This window comes from Rhinolophus ferrumequinum, chromosome 2 (assembly GCF_004115265.2).
Source record: "Rhinolophus ferrumequinum isolate MPI-CBG mRhiFer1 chromosome 2, mRhiFer1_v1.p, whole genome shotgun sequence".
NCBI classification, from domain to species: domain Eukaryota; kingdom Metazoa; phylum Chordata; class Mammalia; order Chiroptera; family Rhinolophidae; genus Rhinolophus; species Rhinolophus ferrumequinum.
The window spans coordinates 47,185,094-47,209,177 of NC_046285.1; the positions used below are offsets into that span (position 1 = coordinate 47,185,094).

The following is a 24,084-nucleotide window of genomic DNA, read 5'->3' on the forward strand; positions in this document are numbered from 1 at the left end:
AAAACACTGGAAGAACACTGTACTGAAACACTGATTTAACCACTAGGCCCTGTGATTTCGGGCGTCTACAGTTCATAAAGTTTACAATGACCATATTACTTTTCTTCTATTTTAAACGGGGACTTTCGTAGACGCAAATAATAATATTCCAAAGGCCCATTTATCACCAGACTCCAACACCAAACGCTGCGCCGGGCAGGACCGGGCAGGACGGCACTGCCCGCGTATTCTGCACGAGACGCACGTCCCACACGCCCCGCGCCCAGTGCGTCACGCACGACCCTCTCGCTCCGCCCTCACGTCCCACACGCCCCGCCCGCCAGCGCCAGCCCTGTCCTTCCTGCTGCGGCACTGAGTGACTTTGAGTGTACCCACGCCACCGCCGCCCCCGAGGCGCTGTACTGGTCGGCGGAGTAGGCGGCCATGGGAAGCCTCCGCGGCCTGCGCCTGGCGGCGGGTGAGACGCGGGTCGTGCTGCTTGGGGCGGCGGGGGGCGGGGGGAGCGGGAAGCCAGCTCGGCCACTAGGGTTCGAGGAATCCTGCAGCCTCTGCGGGCCTGGTAGTTGCTTGGCATCACGCACTCCGCTCAAGTTGCTCGGAATCCTACCCGCAAGGTAGCAGTAATGGGAGTGAGCAAGGGTTGAGCGAGCAATTGCTAAGCAAACACTGGGGGCTGGGACAGAGTGACCCTCACACCTGGCTCTCCATCCACCCCGCTCCCACCAACTTTTGACCCCTTGTTCCTCCATTCCTTCCCTCTGCTCCATCACTAGCCTCCTCGGAGCTCAGTTCTTAAGGTAACTGCCATCCCTAGAACTACCCCCACCCCCCCGCTCATTGCCGGATTCATGCAGCTTTCCATCCTCACCTCTCTCCTCCGTTACTCCACTTGAGTCGTGAGTCTCCCCTCGCCCCCATCTCTAGGGTTTATCCCAGCTTTCAGCGGAGAACCTATAGTCTGGAGTTTCTACCTGTTTAGTGTCTGATTAGTAGGCAAGGGTATTAAGATCTCACAGAATAATAATTGTTTTCTTAAAATGGGGGATATATTTCTTTTAAATAATTCTACAATTAAGTGCTTCGAATTTCTTGGAGGAAAGTATTACGTCAATGCAGGATCTGTGGTTTGTTTTCCTAGTTGACGTTGACATTTATATAATGGGTATTTGAAGTCAGGGCTTAATTTGCTTTCTTGGGGTACCAGCAGAGCCTTGCTTAGTAGAAGCTAAGAAGTCAGCGTTTGCCTCTTGGCTCTTTACTAGGCACTAATGCCAGTCACTCCTTTGGTCACCTTTATGAGTTTCGATAAGGCATAATATTGATCTCTTATTCCTTGGTATCAAATTACTAAAAAGTTCTTTAATTCAAAGTTTAAAGGAAGAATGGCCCCAAACTTGGCTATGGAAATTATGTAAATGTACATTATAAATGAAGTAATGTAAAAAAAAAGTTACCTTTACATACCTGGCTTACTTTGCCTTCCAATGGAGAGTGGACTGAAAAACGGTTTCAAACTGGAGAATGTTATTTACGTCCTTTAGCACAAATACCCCCTCCACTAAAAGAGATTGATTTCATTGATTTGTTCAGCTTTGTTGAACTAATTCGCCAAAAATCTTTTGTATACACTAGTCCCCCCAATCAGTGGTTTCGCTTCCCTTGGTTTCAGGTACCTGTGGTCAATCATGGTCTGAAAATATTATATAGAAAATTCCATAAGTTATAAATTTTAAGTTTGGGGCTGTTCTGAGTAGTATGATGAAATCTTGCACTTTTCCATTCTAACTCACCCAGGAGGCAAGCCAGCATTTCGTCACTGTATACACTACTAGCTTGTTAGTCACTTAGTACTTGTCTTGATTATCAGATTGGCAGTTTTGATACCGCAGTGTTTGCGTTCAAGTCACCCTTATTTTAGTTAATAATGGCCCGAAAGCGCCAGGGTAATGATGCTGGCAATTCGGATATGCCAACGAGAAGCCGTGACATGTACTTAGGTGTAGGATGTGTAGGATAGGGTTTGGTACTATCCATTGTTTCAGGCATGCCCTGGGGGTCTTGTAGTGTATCCCCTGTGGAAAAGGTGGGACTACTGTACATCCAGTTAACTGTTACAAAGCTTTTCAGCAAGGCAAGTGAAAGAACCATCACTCTGTAAAAACACTGAAATAGACTGAGTGAAAGTGACTTTGACTACATAGCAGCTAAGACTGGATGTTTATAAGTAGTTCATCATCTTGCCTTGAGAATGTATTTATGCATTATAAAGATTCCAAAGCCTCTCTGCAGACTTGCGATGTTTAAGAACTTTTGTCGGGCACTCACTCAAAATTCCATGAGCCATTTAAGAACAGTTTCACTCCAGACAGATCCACTAAAGATGTTATATGAGCAGCTCTTTCCAAATGATCTTCCCTGAATATCTGAATGTTTTGTGAGCAAGTCCAAACAATCCAGTCTTTCACCCACTTTTGCCCACTTTTGTATTTTATAGCTAAATACATTGACATGTATTATTTTACTTGACTGATTTCTCTCAGAAGCCTTCTTCGGTCAATCTTATCATCCCTTCTCCATTTGACAAGTAAAGAAACAGGTCAGAGGATTAAATGACTTGCACAGTGTTAGAGTCAGGAGATAAGCCTGCCTTCTAATTCTGGATCTTGTGCTCTTTGCTTTGTTCAAGCTGTTTATTCACAACAAGGGTGTATATGTGTTTGTCCCCGGCTAATTTGGTGTCTCTCTTGTGAAATGACAGAGTCACGAAATGCAGATTTACTTGTGAAAGGGAAATACACATTTAGATGCAATTGGATTTTCAAGTAAGAAGACTGATTTAACAAGCAGCCTTAACCAGATAATGTAGGTATAGTCAATTGGTCCTCTTACCCACGGATTCAACCAACCACAGATTCAACCAACCATGGATCAAAACTACTCAGAAAAATGTTGCCTTGTTGCTGATGTGTACTGTGTCGTTAGGCCTATGGTGGTTGCATCGGTACTAAGCATGTACCCTTTTTTCCTTGTCATTATTACCCGAACAATATAATAGCTATTTACATCATTTACATTGTATTAGGTATTAAAAAGTATTTGACAGGTAATTGAAAGCATTCCAGAAGATGTGGGTAGGTTATATGCAAATACTATACTATTTTATATAAGGGACTTGAGCATCCTTGAATTTTGGTTTCCAAGGGGCTCCTGGAAGCAGTGCCCATAAGATACCAAGGAATGACTGTATACCTCAGTTATCCAGAATATTATTTGGAATAAGATACTCTAGGTGAGTGAAATTTCAAATAGCCAAAGCTTAATCCTTAAATGATGGACCTTTATTTTTTATTGTTTCTGTTGGAAATCTTTGGCATACTCCTTTAGCGAATGGACTTTTCTGAGCTTGAATTTGTTTGTTTTGTAGATATAGATCAGGGTTAACTTACAATTCTTGGACTCCTTCATAGATGAAAGGTCCTGTGGACCTCTGAAATTATTATATATATAAGATACAGTTATATTCAAATGTTTATGATTATGTACCTGTTTTTGGGAAAGAGGATCCATAGCCTATATCCATTACTCAGAGCAATCTGTACTCTAAGTTAAAAATGATTTGGAGCTAAATGGCTACTGGCCCACATTTCTGTGGGTTTCGTGAGGGTAAAGACTGGATCTGTTGTGTTTTTACTAAATCCTCAGCACTTAGTGTCCAGCTCACAGTAGACAGGCACTAGATATTTTTTGGAAGAGAGACACTGGGAAATATCTTTGAACATGCTTCAAATATAAGGTAGGTGTTCTTACCTCCTTTCTGAAAGTATAGAATAAAAGAGATATAACCTTAGGACATTGTGTCTTACTACACAGAAAAATTATTAGGTCAAAGGAATGGAATGGCCTTATAAGAATGTTTCTTCACACCTTCAGAAAAATTTTACTGTCCTAAATGCCTTTGACGTCAGCAGATTTTAAAATGAATTTATGATTATTTTTATACCAATGCAATGGACCATGGGCAGCCTCCTTGTCAGTTTAACCCACATCACTGAGCACTGGAGTCAAGAAATCCCTTAAAAGTCTTGTAGTCCAGTCCCTCATTTTAAAGATGAAGAAACTTAAGGACCAAGAAGGAAATTGACTTGCCAAGGGACGCACGCGTACACCAGTGGGCCATAACCAATATCTGCTGGCTCCCATTCTGATTTTATTGCCACTACATTCATTGTTCTTTTGGCTTGTTCTTGCTAACCAACTCTAAATGAGTACCTACCATTTTTACTGCTCCAGTCTTTGGCTTTGCTTATCTCTCCCTCCAGATCTTGCCAACAGGTTTTTACTGAGCCCATGCTTTGTGCCCTGTATACTATGAAAGCTCTAAAATGAGTGGGCTGCCACTCCTCCTAGGGCTCGAGTTTATTTCAGTGAACAAGCATATCTATATAATACAACTGAGCTTATACATGACTATATTAAGTTCTAGATGACAGAACAGATTTTGAGTTTCGCTGTGGTGTCCTGGAGCTGGTTCCTAGTGGCTTTATTGCACATCTCATCCCAGTTTTACAAAGTGTTGTTACGTTGGTAGCTTGAAATCTGCCATGGTGACGGTGTTTGGCAAACACTGCAAATCAGGGCTTTTCCCCACCAGCCCCCTCCCAACAGCCAGCATACGACTGGCTTTAAAAATTCAAAGAAAGGAGAAGCCGTGTTGGTTATGATTATCTACTGAAGGCTTCATTGAAATAGAAGGGATGGGAAAGTTACATGAGCAAAGGTAGGGGTAGTAATGAGTCTGGAGAGGGTATGGGGGAGAAAGGATTACCTTGGATTTTGGTCAGAAGGTACTAGGAGATAGGTATGGCTTTTTGAGGATTTTGAACCAGATGAATTTGGACAAAAAGGAAGCCTTTAAGCAGAAGTCATTAAGGAAATATTTTTGGAAAATTAACATGGCCGCTGCATACAACATGAATAGCTGCTACTTGTGAAGCTACTACGGTAATCTATGTGTGAGGTGATGATGTAAGTGACAAAAGAGGAACATATTCGGGAAGTATTTTGAAATTATTTGTATGGGTTTGAGACAGTAATTTAAGGGAGGACTTAAAGACTGACGTTTTTGAGCATGGAGAACTGAAGAAATGTTGCTCCATTTTCAAAAAGAAACAAGTTGGGAAGGGATACTGGTTTGGCCAAGAGGATGGTACTTTATTGAGTGGTAGGTAGCATGGAGTTATAAGGTAAAGATTGTATCTCTCAGTCAAAGACCTTAGGACAAAGGAGAGGTAAAGTTAGGGAAATACATGGGAGCCATCAGTGCGGAATAGAGGCAAAGACTGAACCTTGGAGGCCTGACATAAGTAATAGGAAGTGGCAAGGAGGCTGTTAAAGAAGATGGATCATGGAGGTCAGGAATGAAGAGACAATGTGGTAGAATGTCCGGAGGGACTGAATCCTTATAGAAGGACGAGCTCAGCAGCGTCAAATGGCCACAAAGATGGGAAGAGTTATACAACTCTAATTATACTAGAATCTAAAAAACATATTCATATCACGAGTGTTGTTACAACAATTTTAGTAAAATGAGTGGAGGAGGAAACATTGTAGTAAAATGTGTGGGTGGTGAGGCGAGGTGAAGGTAGTAAGTACATGCCACCTATTCAGCCATTTGAGCTATGAAAGCAAGGAGATTAGTATTTTATTTATAAGAGCTGTTGAGAACAACTGAGTGTTTCATCCAAGACAGTGGACTCCCAGTGCCACTGTGGTGTGATGAGTAGGAATTTTCATCAACTACTGATAGAAGTGTAAATCCATTCAGCCTATCTAGAAAGCAGTTGGTTATCTATATTAAGAATCATAAAAGTGTTCATATCTTTTAACCCTCAGACCCTTTAGCCCTCTACTACCAGGATTCTATATAAGAAAATAATCAGCAATGCCGTCAGAAATTTGTGTAGAAAACCGTCCACTGAAACATTATTTGTAATACTGAAAAATGGGAGACAAATCCTGTCATAGGGAATGATTGAATTTGAGTTGTTTGTTGGATGTTATACAACTAGCAACTTTTTAAATTAGTATATAGGAAAAGTGTTTGTGAAATAAGCAAGATATAGTATTATGTGATTATGAAAAATGTATATGTTGTGTATAAGCACAGGAAAAAGTATGGAAGAAATACACCACATTGTTATTCCTGGAGAGTGTGATTATGGGTGCTTTTATTTTTCTTCATACATTTTTTTTTTTTTTTTTTAGCTTCCAAATGCCTGTAATGAGCAAGGTTTACTTTTATGATTTCAAGTTTTGTTTTTTAAGAGCAGGGAAGCACCGTTTGGCATGAAAAGGTCAGTGGAAAGGAAGGATCCGAGATGAGAGAGGATTGTGAGATAAGTTTGGTACAACTTCCTAATAAGAGGGATCACAGATGGAAGGGTTTACTACCGTGTTTCCCCGAAAATAAGACCTAGCCAGACCATCAGCTCTAATGTGTCTTTTGGAGCAAAAATTAATATAAGACCTGGTATTATTTTAGTATAATATAAGACCAGGTATAATATAATTAATATAATATAATATAATATAATATAATATAATATAATATAATATAATATAATGTAATATAATGTAATATAATGTAATATAATGTAATATAATATTAGTAGCAGGTCTTAGCCTGCCTGGAAGGACTAGCCTGCCAGGAAGGAGGAGAAAACAGATGGAGAGATAGGGAATCTGTTTCTGTCACAAAGCTAATTTAGGTCAACAGTGAAGGCCAAGAGAGTTTCAGATAGCCCCTGTAGAGAGTGGGCTGGAATGTTAATGGGAAGAAAATCGTTCACCAAGGAGTGGCCCCATTTCACTGAAGTTTAGCCACCAGATACATAGACTTGCAAGACTTTTTTCCATAGTCCCCCCCCAAACTTAAAAACTGGCCAGGTTCCAAAGATTTATTTATAAATCTGTTTTTTCTACTCTAAAAGATTTTTCCCATAGAACCAGTGTTACAAATGGTGATTAGGGTTCTAGCCAGCCCACAGAACTCATTATGTCGATCTGTCTTGCCAATTTTCCCTCCCTAATATTTTTCACATCTGTTAAGTTCTCTTCATTAGGAGGTTCCTTATTCATGTCTTCCCACTCCTGCTCCCTTCCCCCTCCTTGTCCCTCACCCCAGTCCTGCGCTGCATTCTGCACTCAGATTTATCTTCCAGAAACATCATTATTATTGTTTTTCTGCTCAAAACTGCTCTGCCTGTTTCCCAAATCCTCTTGGGGGCGTGGCAGATACAGACCTCTCACTGTGAGGGCGCATGGGCAGCCACCATACAGAGCCAGAGGGAGTAGGCCATTGTCCTCACTTCAATTCTGAGCCCTAGAACGTCAGCAGGGGCAGGGGCCTGGTTAGCAAGGCAGAGCTAAGAGTTAGGCTTGTGAGTGACAGCCGGGCCCTAGACCCAGAAGTCTGTGTCACATACAAGAGCAGGGCAAACCACATTTGACGCCAGAAAAAAAGTCCATCCCTTTTCAGAACAGTTGCAGACAGGAGATAGCAAGCCATTCAGGTCTAATCATTGGGAAAGCTCAGAGCAAGTTAGTATTTCAGGTTTGTTCATTTGCTTTGTTGTGGTCAGCCCCTTAGGCAGTCCAGCTTTGTTTCTAATGTGGAAACTAAATCAGTGGTTCTCTATTCTAAATGAGCTCTGGTTAGGAATAAGAGCTCCAACTTCTCTAACGGCATAATTACCCTAATTTAACCATTCTTTCTACTAGGTCTGTTGAGTAGCTACAAACATAAGACATACAATTCATAGTAATTATACCGTATTAATGAGATAGCGTACGTATAGGAACCTCGCTGTCCTCAGGATAGGCATACACATAGCTTTTTCTTTCTGAGACTTAAAGTGGACTCTGATTCACAAAACAAACTTTCAAAGTTCCTGCCTCAGACTTGCCCTTTGCTAGCACAGCAGAATCGTAGGACTAGCAATATCCTTTTCAATTCTAACAGGATTAAATAGGCATCTGTGGCCTAGCATGAGAACCAAGTATTTAGATTAGGAAATCTTTCCATGAGACATGGAAAAGAGGAACGTTGTCCCAGAAACAAGCTTCTCCCAGCGGAGGTCATGGCAGCTACTGGCCTTCTGGAACACCAGGAAGAGAGAACGAGGTGCATGGGCAAACAACAGTGTACAGGATCAGATCTGGTCATTGATTGTGAGACAGACACTGGCTGTGTTTACCCATGATGGGCGGCCAGCTGCTTTGCAAGAGGAATGTGAAATAAAGCCTTTTCCACAGGAGATGAGGTAAGGCAACTAGAGAACAGTTCTCACTGCATGTTCTCAAGGACCGAGTGGTGTATTAGAGACCACGTGCTCTGTAAAAATCTGAAAGCTGATCGTACTCCATAGGGATTCCAAACTGTCAGTGTAATAAGTTACACATTATTGACATTCAGAAATTAGAAGTAAAGCAGAGCTTCTGTTCAGTAAATTAACTGTTGAAAAGAGGGATTTTTGAGCCCAGCCAGAGACAGATGAAGCTGCGCTGGTGCTCCCTGGTCACGCATATAGTTTGTGTTCAGCTGGGACTCTCGCTAGCTGTTTGTGCTGAAGAGCAGTGAGCTCAAACATGGCAGTGCAAGAGAATCACTTACCTAGGGACTCTTAAAAAACATTAATGCCAGAGTCCCGCTCCCAGAAATTGGGATTTAATTGGTCTGGGATGACCCTGTGCGTTTTTTTTTTAAGGTACTCTAGTGATTCCAATATGCAAAGTTTGAAATCCACTTTTCTAGAGCAGTGCTTCTCAAACTTGAGTATGCATAAGCATCACGTGGAGGGCTTGTAAAAACATTTTTCTAGGCCCCACTTCAGAAGATTCTGAAGGTTTGGGCTGGAGTCTGAGAATCTATTTCAGCGACACTCCCAGCTGAGACTGGGTAGCGCTGTCCTAGACTTTAGAGATGTGCTGTTGCTTTCCATGTGTCGGGCACACGTAAGTCCTCAGCAACTGTTGAATGAATATGGGTGTCATTTTGATTCTCAAAATTTAATGCTCCTGTGAATCACGTGGATATCTCTTTAAAAGTACAGATTTAGGTTTTGTAGGTCTGGGGGTGGTAGCTGAGAGTCTGCCTTTCCAAAAAAATCTCCTGGGTAATGTCAACCACTCTTGAGAATAGCAAGGTATGACAAGATAGATATTCTCTTGTATAATTTTCTCATCTCATTTCCACCAAGGTACACTAGTCAGATAATCTTCACCTGCATAGCTCTGATCTACCGTGAATTGGGCACATTTCCTATTAGACCCCATTCCTTTCTTTTTCTCTTCCATTCCAAAATCATTGGGATGCAAGTGAGCGACTGACATTTTAATAGCGATAACATCAAATTCTAATTTTTAAACGTTAAATATCAAGTAAATGTAAAATATTTATAAAAGATGTATAAAGTAAAAACAAGATATAATTAATACCTATGTACCCTGTTTTTCACATTTGTTTTATTTTGGAATAATTTTAATTTACAGAAAAGTTGCAGCAAAGATAGTACAGAGTTCTGTATAGCCCTCACCCAGTTTCCTCTAATATCAACATCTTACATAACCACAGTACATTTGTCAAATTAAGAAATTAACGTTAGTACATTACTATCAACTAAAGGACAGACTTTATTCGGTTGTCACCAGTTAGTCTGTTGTTTCCTGTCTCAGCATCCATTCTAGGATATCACGTTGCATTTAGTTGTCATGTCTCTTTAGTCTCTTCTGGTTTGTGACAGTTTTACATTCTTTGATTTTTACGATCTTGACAGTTTTGAAGAATACTTGTCAGATATATTGTAGAATGTCTCTCAATTTGGGTTTGATGCTTTCTTACCATGAGACTGCGGTTAGGAGTTTGGGAAAGAATAAAGAGTAGAGCTAATGTGCCCTTCTCATCACATTGTATTAGTACATAATATCCACATGATTTTATGACTGGTGATTTTAACCTTGGCCGGTTTGTTTCTTCCTTGCAAAGTTACTGTTTTTTCCTTTCCATACTCTTTTCTTTGGAAGCAAGTCACTAAGTCCAATCCACAATTAAAGGGAAAGGAGTCCAGGACGGAAGAGTATCTCCATATATTTGGGATTTTTCTTTAAGGAAGATTTATCTCTTCTCCCCCATTTTTTCATTCATCCAGTTATTGTGGTTGACATTACCTGGGAGCTTTTTAGAAATGCAGACTGTCAGCTCCCACCCACTCTCAGACTTACAAAATCTGAATCTGGATTTTTAATGAGCTACTACCCAAGTTGATTTCATAGGAACATCAAATTTTGAGAATCAAAAAGACACCCGTATTCATTCAACAGCTGTTGAGTGCTTACAGTGTTCCAGACACATGGAAACAAATTTATCCAAAAGTGGATAAATTAAAAATTGTATGGACTTGTATATTTTATACCTTAAGTTATAATCTATATTACCTCATTTATTTTGTTGCTCAAATTAGTCCAGTTTAGACTCTATCAGATCAGCTCCTGTGTTCCTCTACATGACCCCATCCTTTTGTTTTCTGAACACTTTTCCTTTCTGGTGCTACAGAATGTTGCCAGTTCATCTTACATTTTCTCTGCCCCAGCCTAGAACCAACCATTTTTCTCTAAGGAGCCCCAGTTCCTTTTATTGGGTAATGGCATTTAGAAACCAAGGTCTGGGCACTGAGTGTGCTTGTTGGTACTGAAGTGTCACTGGAGCCAGGCCCACCCAGTGGGTGGAGCTGGGAAATACATGTATGTATACTAAGCCCTGTGTATACACATAATTATGTCTATATCTGTCCATCTGTCTATCTTATATCATCTTCCTGTCTATATATACAAATACATATATTTATAAAGCTAAAAGAGTTCATACTGAGTTCTCTGACTGATCCAGCACCACAGGGTTCATTCTAGCCTTCCACCCTTGCTTTTGGAACTTCTTTCTCTGACAGTGAGAAATCTGGCTGTTTACTTATTTGTTCAACACTATTTCCTTATTTACTTGTTTGTTCAACCCTAGTATGCTTGTAGTTTTTAGAATCATTAACCCGTGCTCCTGTAAGAAACGAATTGGCCAGTTAGAGTACAGTGATTATGTATAGTTCTTTTTGTGTTTAGTCTTACAGTTTCCAATCAAAACAATGTTTTCCAAAGTTAATTAGGTCAGCTACTTTTTTCCCCACCTTGAAAGTCATGAGGTTAGGTTATGTCCTATATGTCTAATACTAAGATACATTTGTCTCCTTCCATTGTGGAATTCCCCCCAACGTCTTGGTTTTGATATTTTAAAATTTGCGTAAAGTTTTTTGTGATGTACAGTTTTATGGGTTTTAACAAATCCATGATTTTATTTTTAAGCAAATCATTGGCAAACTTCATAGCTGGCAACACACTTGCAACACACCTGACAACTGATCTTGACACCGATTATGAAACCCTAAATTAGATAATCTTCTAAAAGCCTCTTTCTCTTCCAGCATTCATTGAACCTTCGTTTATCATCACTAATTCCAAAAATTGGTCATGTCCCAGGTCACATCACTCATGGTTATCTCCAGGAGGATCTTGCAAGATTCTGAGGAAAAAAGGCATCCCCACCTTTCTATACTGTCCATCATGAGGTTGGAAAGGAGGGACAACAAGACAGAAGCCAGTACTTGAACCAGCCTGATCCCAGCTGACCCGTTCCATCCTCTAGCTAGCAGCAATACCTCTAAGGCACTGGTTGTCACACTGAGCCCCAGACCAGCAGTATCAGCATTACCTGGGAAATTGTTAGAAATGCAGAGTCTCCGTACATTTGATCCCCCTCACCCTCATCCCCCAAATGTACGGTGATGGAAGGGGAGCTGTCTCTGGGTGGTGAACACACAGTGTGATTTATGGATGATGTGATTCAGAATTGCACAACTGAAATCTATGTAATTCTACTAACAATTGTCACCCCAATAAATTAAAAAAAATAAAAAAATATTAAAAAAAAAAAAAAAAAAAAAAAAAAGAAAGAAATGCAGAGTCTCAGGCTCCACCCATACTTACTGAATTAGAAACTCTGGAAATGAGGTCCAGTAATCTGTGTTACAAGTCTTCTGGGTGATTCCGATACACACTGAAGTTTGAGAGCCTCTACCCTTAAGCGTAACCAGCCTTTTGCCAGTCCGAGCCTTCGAGGCAGCTGTGAGGCTTCATCTTGACTTCCTGCTGAGGCCCTGGGGATGCAGCGCTGTCAGCCAGGGACAGGCTGCAAGTGCAGTCAGGGTTAAAGGGCTGTTTTCCTTTTGGGTTGTATGTTTTTAGTTGTGATCCACCAGAAGATGGAAAATTTCTGGCTTGGATGTCTAAGGCAAAATATACTACCTCTAAAACGTTTATGCTTTCATTTTTTTTTTTTGTAATCATAAAGTAAAAACTGAGATCACATTAAGTACTTCGTTGTTTTAGTGATGTCAGTTTTTTTTAATTATTTTTTAATGCCGTCTATTATGTATAAGATTGTGTGTGTTTTAATCAGCATTTATACTTTAGGGAGGTAAAAATTATTGGCATCCAGTTGAAGTTGTAGTAAGAAAAAGTTGGGAGATATTTTCTCATCCAGTTAAACCTTTCATGCCTTCAAGCCGCTGTCTCCTCCTTCCACCTCAGGTACCTCTATGACTTCAAATCCCACTTCTCTTCCCATTATTTACTCTGTTCCAGCCACTCTGGCCTCATTATGGTCTCTAGAATCACTTTAGGGCTTTTGCACTTACCATTGTTTCTGTATGGAATAGGTTTCCATCAGAATTCTGTATATACCATGTTTCCCTGAAAGTAAGACCTAACCAGAAAATAAGCCCCAGCATGATTTTTCAGGATGCTTGTAATATAAAATAAGCCCTAATGCGTCTTTTGGAGCAAAAATTAATATAAGACCTTGTCTTACTTTTGGGGAAATACGGTAGGGCTTATTTTATATTCCGAGCATCCTGAAAAATCATGCTAGGGCTTCTTTTCCAGTGAGGTCTTATTTTCAGGGAAACATGGTAGATACGTAAAGCTAGCACCCTCACTTCCTTCAAAAGTGGCATTCTCAAACAGGACTTCCTGATTACCCTGTGTGAAATTTCACACACTCCATTACAAGCATACAGATCCGTCCTGTCCCCATTGCTAATGTTTTCTCTCTGGCACTTGCTAACTATATATGCAGACATATATACATACGTCTGTATGCATACATACACTTTCTCTCCAATAGAATGTAAGTTCTACTGGCATAGATTTTTATCTGTTTTTGCATATTGCCTAGAACAATGCCTGATATGATAGGTACTCAGTTATTATTTGTTGAATGAATATCTCCAAACATGCATTTATGTGACTGATAGTAAGTATACATGTTAGCATTTTTGCTTTATCATTATTACCCAAACAGCTGAGAAGCAACTTCTGTTCTCCTCAACTACCTCTGTTCTGTTCCATTTTCCTAAATTGCTTCTGTTGTAACTAAGAGGGATGGGGAAGGGCAGCTCCGTAAGGAAATAATTATTGATTCTTTTTCTGTTTCCTGTTTAGAGAGCAGAGTCCATCTAGCTCACTGCCAGTTACCCTTCTGTCTTAGTGTCTGCCAGAGGGGAATGGGACAGGATGGTGTGAAATGGACATCATAGGTCTCATTAAACCAGTGGTTCTTTGGGGAAGATGAGAAAGTCCTAGAGATGAATGGTAGTGATGGTGGATGGTGGTGATGGTGGCACACCAATGTGAATGTACTTAATGCCACAGAACTGTATTCTTAAATATAGTGAAAATGGTAAATTTTGTGGTATGTATATTTTAACACAATTGAAAAAAAAATGTGGTTCTCAAATTGTAACTCCAAACCAGAAGTAGCAGCTTCACTGAGGAACTTGTTAGAAGTACAGATCGAACCTCCACTCCAAAACTATTGGTTCTGAAAAAGTGATTTGTGTGTTAACAAGCCATTCAGGTTGTTCTGATGCACACTGAAGTTTGAGAATCACAGCATTAAATAATTTTGTTTTAATTCTGAGCTGTGAAAAAAAAGAAAGCCTATTGAAGAGTTTCATAGAATTTTCTCATGTCCTGGTAACTGTATAATTACCTTGGTCAGAAATTCTGACCACTTTAGGGATAAAATTGAAAAGTGCTCTGGAAATGTTTTGAAGATTAATGGTTTAAGTAGTGTTTCAAAAAACAAACTTAATATTTAGAGTGCCTGCTGTGTGTCAAGCATCTTGCCAAATGCTCTCATATTTATTTTTTTCTATTTAACCCTCAAATTAGCCCTGGTGAAGTAAATGCTACACTATCCACATTTAAAATGAGGAAACAAGCTGAGCTCAATTGTAATTTATCTACTTTCCCAGGCAAAGCTTTCTGGGATTACAGACCTAGAAAACTGCAATAAATGAGACCTCTTATGCAGGTAACCACAGATCTTTATACACAAATAGAGGTTCCAACTTCTAGTAAATCAGAGTAAGGACCTCTGGAAATCCACTCCCAGTAAAAGTAATGAAAACACTGCCAAAAATTCTTAAAATCAACTTTTTCAGAATTCTAGAAAATAACCAGAGGTCTGTGATGATCTAAGTAGCATTTGTCCTAGAAAAATGACTTAATCATGGGAAGAACAGCAAGTCGTACGGAGTTTTAACTGATTGATATGAGCCCCATACTCAGACCACGTTATCTCCGTTACCCCTCACCCTCATCAGAACTATTTCTGGCTGTCTGTGCTTGAATTCTGATTAATTATCGACTGGTTAAAATTTACATGCTGAGGCTGACGGTGAATATTGCTAATGGAAATTTAAGTTCTTAAGAACGAATGTCTTTTCTAGCTTGTTTACTAATTAAAAAGGCTTGGAAATATTACAAACCCAGTAACCACGAGCCGCCCTCCCTGAGCATCTCTAAAAACATGTCCTCTTTAAAGGAACCAGAGCACGTTGAAGGAATGTCTCATTCTAAATCGGGGCCAGGAAGCATTCAAAATGAGTCTGGAACATATTGTCAGGAAGGGAGCTATCAGTCATCACTGAGCACATGCTGAAAGGACTCACGAGCCAACCTAGAAGAGTTCCCAGTGACTAAAGATGGGAACATCTGAGTATCAAAAAGAAAAATAGCAAATGGACTGGAGCATATCGTGTTAAAATACAAGAATTCCTTATGATACTTAAAGTCATCTGTAGAGGTTGCCAGGAAACCAGTTCATTAATTTGAAAACTGGCAAATAAAGGGAAAGAATCAAACATTTATTCTACATAACTTTTACCTTAGGATAACCAAATAGTTAACGTGGAAAATAATACTTCCACTTTGCAACCTCTACTGAAACAGTAGATCAGGTAACAATCAGCAATGTCTGCTAAAAACATTGGATGAAAGGTGGATGGGGAACTTTGTAAGGGATGAGTCAGACTGAAATCACCTACTGATCAATCTTAATATCACAAAAAGACAAAACTGGTGGACATGCACTAGGGGTACACAATACACCTATGAGATACTGCTAAGAATTCTAATTTCAATATGATCAAACATCAAAAATCTATTTACAAGAAATAAAGGAATATGTTAACATTATAGAGATGCAATCAACAAAATCTAAACTGAGAGATACACTCTATAGAACTAATAACGTAGTTTCTTCGATAAATTAGAAGAAAAGGAAGGAGGCAGGCGGGGCGACCTACTCAAGAAGCGTCAATCACATTCAATGTTTGCACCTATTTAGAATAAACCAACTGAAAAAGTTATGAACCCACTTAGGAAATGGAATCATAATATTTGGTTATAATGTGCTGATAACAAGGAATTATTTTTTAGTAATATAAATAGTATTCTAGATACGATTTTGAAAAGTTACTGTTTTGGGATGCATACTGAAGTATTTATGAATGAACTAATATGTTTGGGATTTGCATTAAAATAATCCAGTAAGGGGTAAGGAGTAGGTGGGGTTCAGATGAAACAATATTTATTGGCCATGTATTGATAATTGTTGAAACTGGGTGATGAATATGTGGAGATTTATAATTCTACTCTCTATAGGTGCTTAGAATTTAGATTTTTAAAATTACCTATATTCTTACATGTAATAGTTTTATACATTATATGTATATATATGTAATTTTTATATTACACATAATTCATGACTCCATCCAAAGTTGATTTCTAGAAGGAACAAGTCTTTCTAGAACCCCTTGTCGTTGCAGCTCCTTACCCAGAGTTTACCAGAAGAGTATTGGCAACTTGGCATCTTGGTTTATCACTTCTAGAAGGTTGCTAATCTTTCTTTGCCTAAACAGTTGGGTGCTATAATACATAATATCTCCACCAGAACCATTATTGTACTAAGACTTGTGAGGTACTTTCATAAAACTTACAGCTGATAAAATGTTTATGTTGTAAATACCTAATTTCCTAATCAGCAACACATCAATATTTTAAAACAACACCCCATGGTGCCGTAAATATAGTATATGTATCTTACATATAGAATAGTATATTCATTTGAGTTAATTTTTATAAATGAAATATATACCTTTCAGGCATTTCTAATTTTGAGACATCAGATTTTCTTTCTCTGAAACGTTTTTCTCTCTTTTCTAGGAAATTGGTTTAGGTTATGTGAAAGAGATGCTTCCTCGTCTCTAAGGCTTACCAGAAACTCTGATTTGAAGAGAATAAATGGATTTTGCACCAAACCACAGGAAAGTCCAAAAGCTCCATCCCGTAAGTTTTTGTTAGCTTTTCCAGTTAATGGACTAGGCAGCTCCCAAAGAGCAGGACAATTTGGAATCAAAAGAACTTAAAAGAGAGGTGGTCACAGGGGTTCCTGCATTATGCCCTATCATGTAGTTCAGACTCCCAAATTGTACTGACGTTAGCTGTGCTTTCTTCATTAAAAAGGACAAATAAGGAAAATGAAGAAATCACATGTAGCAGTGCTTTCTTCATTTTCCTTATTTGTCATTTTTATCTCTTGCCTCAAAGATTGGACTGGAGTATTTTGTAAGAGAACAGATGCACCAAAGTAAATAGTGGCCTAGAAATGATCTTTTAAGGAACTCCAAAGATGAACCAAACCAAGAAATGATATTTTGGGTAAACTAAAACTAGAGCTAAGTTCTGGCCTGGGCATTAACTTCAGCTTGTTTAGTCCTCTTCCTAACTCAGACCCTTCTCACTATCACCACTATGGGAAGAAGGAATATAATTTGTAAACTGTAGGGTCCTAAGAAGTATTTGCTTATTCACTCTCCGTGGCAGTATATTAACCAGGGCCAGGCAGGTCTTGGTGAGTGGAAAGGAACTATCCTCCAAGAATATATAGTAAGAGCTTAAAATGTTTCTACCCGTCGTCCTGGTATTTCACTTCTAGGCATCTATCCTAAAGAATAATCCTATATATGTGAGAAAAACTTTGAGTGGAAAGATATTCCCAGTTTTATATAATAGGAAAATGAGAAATCTAAGTGTCAAATAACTGGGAATGATTAATTTTGTACATCAGGTCTGCTTGATAAGATTATGCAGTTGTTGGGATGGTGCTTATAAACACCATGTACACCAGCATGGAAAATGTTATAATGTTAATGAACCAAGCAGAATATGAAATTTTATATTGTGTGTACATACAACATGATACTGATATAAATTATACATATATACTTACGGGGATAAGACTTAGAAAATTGTCTGAATTGTCTTTAATGGGTATGTAATACTTAAAATGAGAAGAAGAAGAAAAAAAAAACTACAGCAAATGTTGTGCCAAATGCTGGAAGTAGTAAAAGATAACACCACAGCAATACTGTTTCTAAACTTCTAAACCTCTTTCCTCACCTTTGGTCCTTTATTGACTTTCCTGTTCTTTTGCTGTTGCCTTCTGATTAAGTGAAAGGAACAGCATAAGCAAAGGTCCGGAGGTGGGAATGAGTGTGTGTGCAGGTAGGTCTGTCTGCAAGAGACATGGAGGCAGAAGGTGCGAGCTGGATGGGGTGATCGCCAAGGGCCCTTCTAACCCTGACACTCTGTGACGCCCTAACTTTCTGCTCCTTATCTTCATGACGTCCCCTGTCTTGGACAGACTTTCTCTTCCAGTCTGTGATTCTGTACCTTTCTTGTTCGTCTGCCTCTTTGGCCACTCCAGTTTCCTCTGCTACCTCTTTCTCCTGTCCTTTTTCCTGGGTCACGCCCAAGATCAGCCCTGGCCTTCTTCTCTTTATCACCCTCCCTGGTTTTTTCTCCCTTTGCACCAATCGTTATCTCTACCTCCAACTTACTAATGAAACCTACTCAAGTGGCATACATTTAGACGCAATAGATCTAAAGTGGCACAAATAGCATTTTTCTCTTGGTAAATTTGAGAATCATAATCTCACATAAGTAAGATGTCTTGTTTTTCTCATAGAGACCTACAGCCACAGAGTGCCATTACACAAACCTACGGATTGGGAGAGGAAGATCCTGATATGGTCAGGTCGCTTCAAAAAGGAAGATGAAATCCCAGAGACTGTCTCGTGAGTGCCGAACTTAGGGTTGTAGGCAGCTTTTATTTCTCACTGATACGTTTTAAATGACGAGCAGTTCCTCTGAGCCTGACTACTTAAAACCTTTCAACCAAATTTTAAAACAGTTTTCACTTCTCTAAATATTTCCTCTTTGGCAAGTACCTGGAATAAAAGCAGTGCCGGAAAATCTATGTCTTATCATTGATATGTAGTGCCTAGTGAAGAGTGGTCGGATACTCTGAAGTCAGCTGATACGATTTCCTCTCAGAGCTACAGAAATGTGACTAAACAGTAATGTTCACTGTTTTTAGATTCTTTTAATCAGGGTGTATCAGTTAGGCACCAGTGACAATAACTATATCCTATAAAATCCACTTATGTATTCAATCATAAGCATAAAAGTATTTAAAAACAACACATTCTCTTTCTGGGATCCAGGAAAGAGTGCCTCCCTAACCCCAGCTCTGGCTGGGATCTTGGGACTTTCTTAGAGTCTGTAGATGACGAGTACAGGTTCCTCCAACCCGGGGTTTCTCAAACTCAGCACTGTTAACATTTGGGCCAGAAAATCTTTGTTGCAGAAGGCGGTCCTGTGCATTTTAGGATGTGTAACAGCATCCCTGGCCTCGTCACTCCCTACATGCCAGTAGCACTCAGTGACAGCCATCAGAAATGTCTGCACACACTGCCAAGTGTCCCCTGGGGGACCAGATCACCCCCGTGGAGGGCCATTCCTCCACTGATTGTATTGCATCTTGGCCAAGAGAGATTCTGAGAGATAGATGCCCCCTCCCCTGTGGGGCGTCATCCTCTTCAGAGAGAGGGACGTGGGACGAAGCTCCTGGACGTTTCTTCTAGCAAAGAAGCTATTCCTAACACCCTCTGGCTTCTGTTTTCAAGTCCTGATTGCAAAAGATCTGGGCTCCTTCAAGGTATCTTTTTCAAGAAGATAAGTAGTGTTTGCCTTCTGTTTACAACAGCTTTAAAACAGAGCCCTTCTGCTTCTGCCAGTCAAATTAAATAGCACATTATTTTCACTAAAATTATTTCAGCAGGAAAGCCTTCGTCCATCTTAGCTCAAGTGACAACATACTCTCCTGGGAAATAATAGCATGCTGGAAATATCAATGACATCAAGTTCTTCCCTGTCCTAATTAATTTCTTCCTGAAAATCCCAGCAGAAAACAAGCTGGTATATACCTGTGGCCCTAATAGGTGCTCTTTAAACTGCTATGGAACAACTTCCTGAGGCAGCCTTGTAGGTGGTTCCCAGATCCCCTCAAGCCCAAAGTACTATCTAGTGAGTCACCCTGGAAGGTTTTCCTCTGGGCCTGGGAGCCATTTACCATGTGCTGGGAGCTCAGAACAGGCACTGCTTCACTTGCCCATTCTGATGGCTCCCTGTAGAATGGAGGGCAACATCATGGCCTTATTTAAATGCATTTTACTTTTTAAACGTTCCCTCACATGTAAACTAGATCACTTTCCATAGGGATCACAGCACTTCAGTTGGAAATACTCATTCACATAAAATATTGTCAACCTGAGTCGTGTGTGGTTGGTGGGATCTCAGATGCTCTTCACAGAGCAATTTACTGTCCTTAGCAGTCGTTCCGGTTCCTCCCACCCTGCAGGCCAACTTCAGTGCCTGGAGAACTCCGAGCACATTGCCGCCTCACTGAGCCCCAGCTCGTACATCACAGTGCACATGCTTTTAGGGTTCTCCTACCACCTGCAACCTTCTGGATCCTGTGCTTCCTTTCAAGCATTTTTAAAGTATTCCCTCCCACCCCTGCGATGACAAATGTAGTATGGTGTTAAAACCCTGGGGGAGAAGAAAGAAAATTAGCACTCCAATCCCATCATCTAGAGATAACCACTTCCTAGTCACACCCCACCGAGCAGACCAGTTCTCTCTCCTGGGCCCATTAGGACTCCACAGGCCCTGAGTGTCTAACAGACACTCAGGTAGTAGAGCTTCAACCCACTGCCCACCTGCAGAATCACCAAGGTGGAGGGGTCTTCTCCTTAGACTCTTTCTTTGGCCTCTCAACTTTCACTCAAGAATGATAATCCAATCCTCAAATTTCTCTTAAGGCACATGGGTGGACACATTAGAAGAGGCACTTGCCAAAGAGCTGAAGTTCACTGTCACTCAATGTTAGCAAAACATTACTTGAAAGATAAACATTAAAGGAGCATTGTTTAGAGGGTCTTTTCTGCCGTTCGGGTATTCTCAAATCTACTGGTTCAAAGCAGAGAGCAGAACGCTGGGTATAAAGAGCACATTGTTTAACTCTCTCTTATTTGTTTTTTCTTCTGAATTGTACTTTGTGTTGATACTTACAAAGCTTGTTGCAGTATCTGTTGTCAGGATATTGTTTAGATAATCATTATGTCACATAATACCTTCTTAACCCCCCTTTTAGCATTGGCTGCCAATGTGCAACTTGAGAGCCAAAATCGGGGCTCACCATAGTAGGTAGAGATTCATATGCCTGGCCTTTTTTTAGGGGGCTGGGGAGAAGCTTTGTTCCTGGCTTCACTTTCTACCTTCATACTTTCTTCTTCTTTTTTTCCTACTTTAAATATGTGCTGTCGTATTTTATATATAAAGTGATTTGTGAAAATGCCCTGACCTCCCCAAAGTCCTACAAGATCTCCAGGCCCCACCTCCTTTTTCATATTTATAGGCACCACTCCACTTCCGATGTGTGGTACACAGAGCTTTAGATCCTGCTGGCAACTTCAGGAAGAGAACTTTAACTTGCTCTCATGATCTCCTTGTACTGTTAGGTTTGAGATGCTCGACGCTGCCAAGAACAAGATGCGGGTGAAGATCAGCTACGTGATGATTGCGCTGACAGTGGCAGGGTGCGTCCTGATGGTCATTGAGGGCAAGAAGGTGAGAGTGGGCCTCCTCTCTCTCTCTGTTTTCCACGAGGTACCTAGAGGAAATCAGAGGTTGACCCTCGTATTTATTCTCTGAGAAGAGGAAGCTACTTTTCTACACAGGAAATTATAAGAAACAAAATAAGACATAGTAGGGACAAACATGGGATATCGTGCCTGAAGATAAATAGCAAATTCTAACTTTGGCAAGGGGAAAGACTAAATTAGTTTTATGTAAAGTAAAAAACAGTGTTAGTTATCACAGATGTCATCAATAATGTGAAACAAGAAATAGGACCCTGCCTATTTGATGGTAACCCCGCGTGTGTCCATGAAGCACTCTCAGCACGTGGGCTTGTTTATCCTTATTCTAACGGCCATAATCCTGGGGAGCAATCTTATCACTGCTCTTTACCTCATTTGTTGATGAAGAAACGTAACTTGGAAAGCTTTAGTAACTTGCCCAAGGTCCTGCATCTCCCTAATGGCGGAGCCACAGTTTGAACCTCAACCTAATTGAGGTGACAGTAAAATTGCTCCCACTTATTAAGTGCTTATTATATAGCAGGTACTGTTAAACTCATTTAATCACCACAATAACTCTAAGAACCTAAGAGGTAGGTTCTCTTACTATGCATGTTTTATAAAAAAGGAACCCGAAGCTTAAAAGATGTTAAATAATTTCCCCAAAGTCACACAGCTAGTAAGTAGCAAGGTTAAAATTTAGAGCCAAGTTTGTAAGTTAACAAACTTCATACTGTACTACCTTGTGATTAAAATAGTTGTTTCATATGTAGCAGCACTGGTTAAACCCTTATTTTTTGTTTTTGGAGGTTTATATTAGATTTATTGCAGAGAATTGGCTTACATTAGGGGGGCTGGCTAGGGCAGGCCATCAGCAAGGGTAGGCTGGAGCGCTCAGGCAACTAAAGCTCAAACCCTTATTTTAATACCACACCTAATGCTATGTATCACAGCTTCCATGTGGAAAGAGATGTCTTGTATCTATCATCAGATATTAAAGTTTCTTATATAGGCCCAGTGGTAACTGACTTCCTTATTCCAAGTTGTCCAGAGTAAAAGGAAGTGAAATTCTGGCTCCCTTTAAGAGTCTTGCAATGGAAAATACCGACCATGTAGGCTGACCTTAGTGCACGAAGGGCAATGTGCAGACCTGGGAACAACTGTTCCTGCCCCATTTTCATTTTTCTTCTGTCTCCTACTTTGACCTCTCATGCTTAGTTCTCAGATTGAGACCTGCAGAAGCATGTGGACAGGATATAGGAATTCGTAGAATTCTGAGAAACCTGCACTGCTTTTATATACTTGATTTTACTAGCTGAGTTTAAATACTCCAGGACCAAATTACTCCCTAGGGTCTCCTCTGGCCTCATCCAAGGGTATGCATGCTTTGTACTGTAGAGAGTTCCTCTCCTGTTCCAGACCATAAAATTACATGATTTGTCTTTTATGGAGCTATCCATGTCTAAAAAGTTGTAAATGCTATTGGAATGGAGAGCTTTGAACTTAATGTGATTTAGAAAAGAGAAATTAGCCATTGTATGTTTTGTTTTCACTGTCAGCTTACCATCCTTTCTCCTCTCCTTCCCATACCTAATTATTTACACATGAAATTATACAGAAATAAGACACCACCACCTCGTAGGGTGCTAGTTTCACTTATTTGGCATAAAAATTTTGTAAGTGGTCTGTTTATAAAAGCTCACAGGTCACAGGGAAGGAAGCAAGGGAAGAGGACGGTTGCCTCTCCACCACCGTTTGCTCTCAGAGGATGAACAGTAGGAAAGATACTGCTGGAAGTCATCAGTGGCAGTATTTGCTGAAGTCTGGGGTCCCCAAAGCAACATGTTTTTGGTAAAAGAGGGGTAAGGAGCTAGAAGGGCGTGAAAGCATACAGGTGCATTGGGGAATGAGAAGTGGTAGCAGCAAAGAAAAGTGATAGGAGAAAAGGGGATAGAAATGAAAATGAGAAACATTTAATACTACAGAAAACAAAAAGGGAAAGATAAAGGAATAGATTATTATAAGGAAAGAAGACAGGCTGGAAGATTTAACGAAAGAGGCAAGAAAGGAAGAGAAAGTGGGGGTGTAGTATTTCTCTTGCTTGAATAGATGGACTGCTATACTGTGAACATTATAGCATTAGAGGACGCAGAAGTCACATGGAGGGGACTGTCGTGCCATGTGCACACAGCACACCACTTCGTGCCCTAGTAACCTGCTGACATCAGTGCCAAGGAATTACATCCTCCCCGAACCAGCATAAATAATCACTTGTATAAATTTGTTTCATTTTAGGCTGCCAAAAGACACGAGTCTTTAACAAGCCTGAACTTAGAAAAGAAAGCTCGTCTGAGAGAAGAAGGACTTCTGAAAGCCAAAACAGAGTAGCAGAGGTATCCATGTTGGCTGGATTTTGAAAATCCAGGAATGTTACAGCAACAACCCTGTATTAAAAAGAATGCGGTATGAGGATCTATTTCATGAAAGTATGGTTTGTACAAACTTACAGCATTTCCCTATTTCTGCTCTAGAGGTACAAATAAATTTTCTTCAAGAAATGACTTGTCTATATTTCATGGCTTTGATCCAGGTT

At 40.1% G+C, this 24,084-nt stretch overlaps 1 protein-coding gene across 1 annotated transcript; it reads left to right on the forward strand.

The window, feature by feature from the left end:
* The first annotated feature begins 300 nt into the window (after positions 1 to 300).
* Positions 301 to 24,049, forward strand: FAM162A (family with sequence similarity 162 member A). The gene is made up of 5 exons (XM_033128904.1): positions 301 to 457; positions 16,672 to 16,794; positions 18,476 to 18,584; positions 21,372 to 21,480; positions 23,787 to 24,049. Exons 1-5 carry the CDS (start codon positions 424 to 426, stop codon positions 23,877 to 23,879), a joined length of 468 nt encoding a protein of 155 aa, XP_032984795.1. The 5' UTR covers positions 301 to 423; the 3' UTR covers positions 23,880 to 24,049.
* Positions 24,050 to 24,084: the final 35 nt, after the last annotated feature.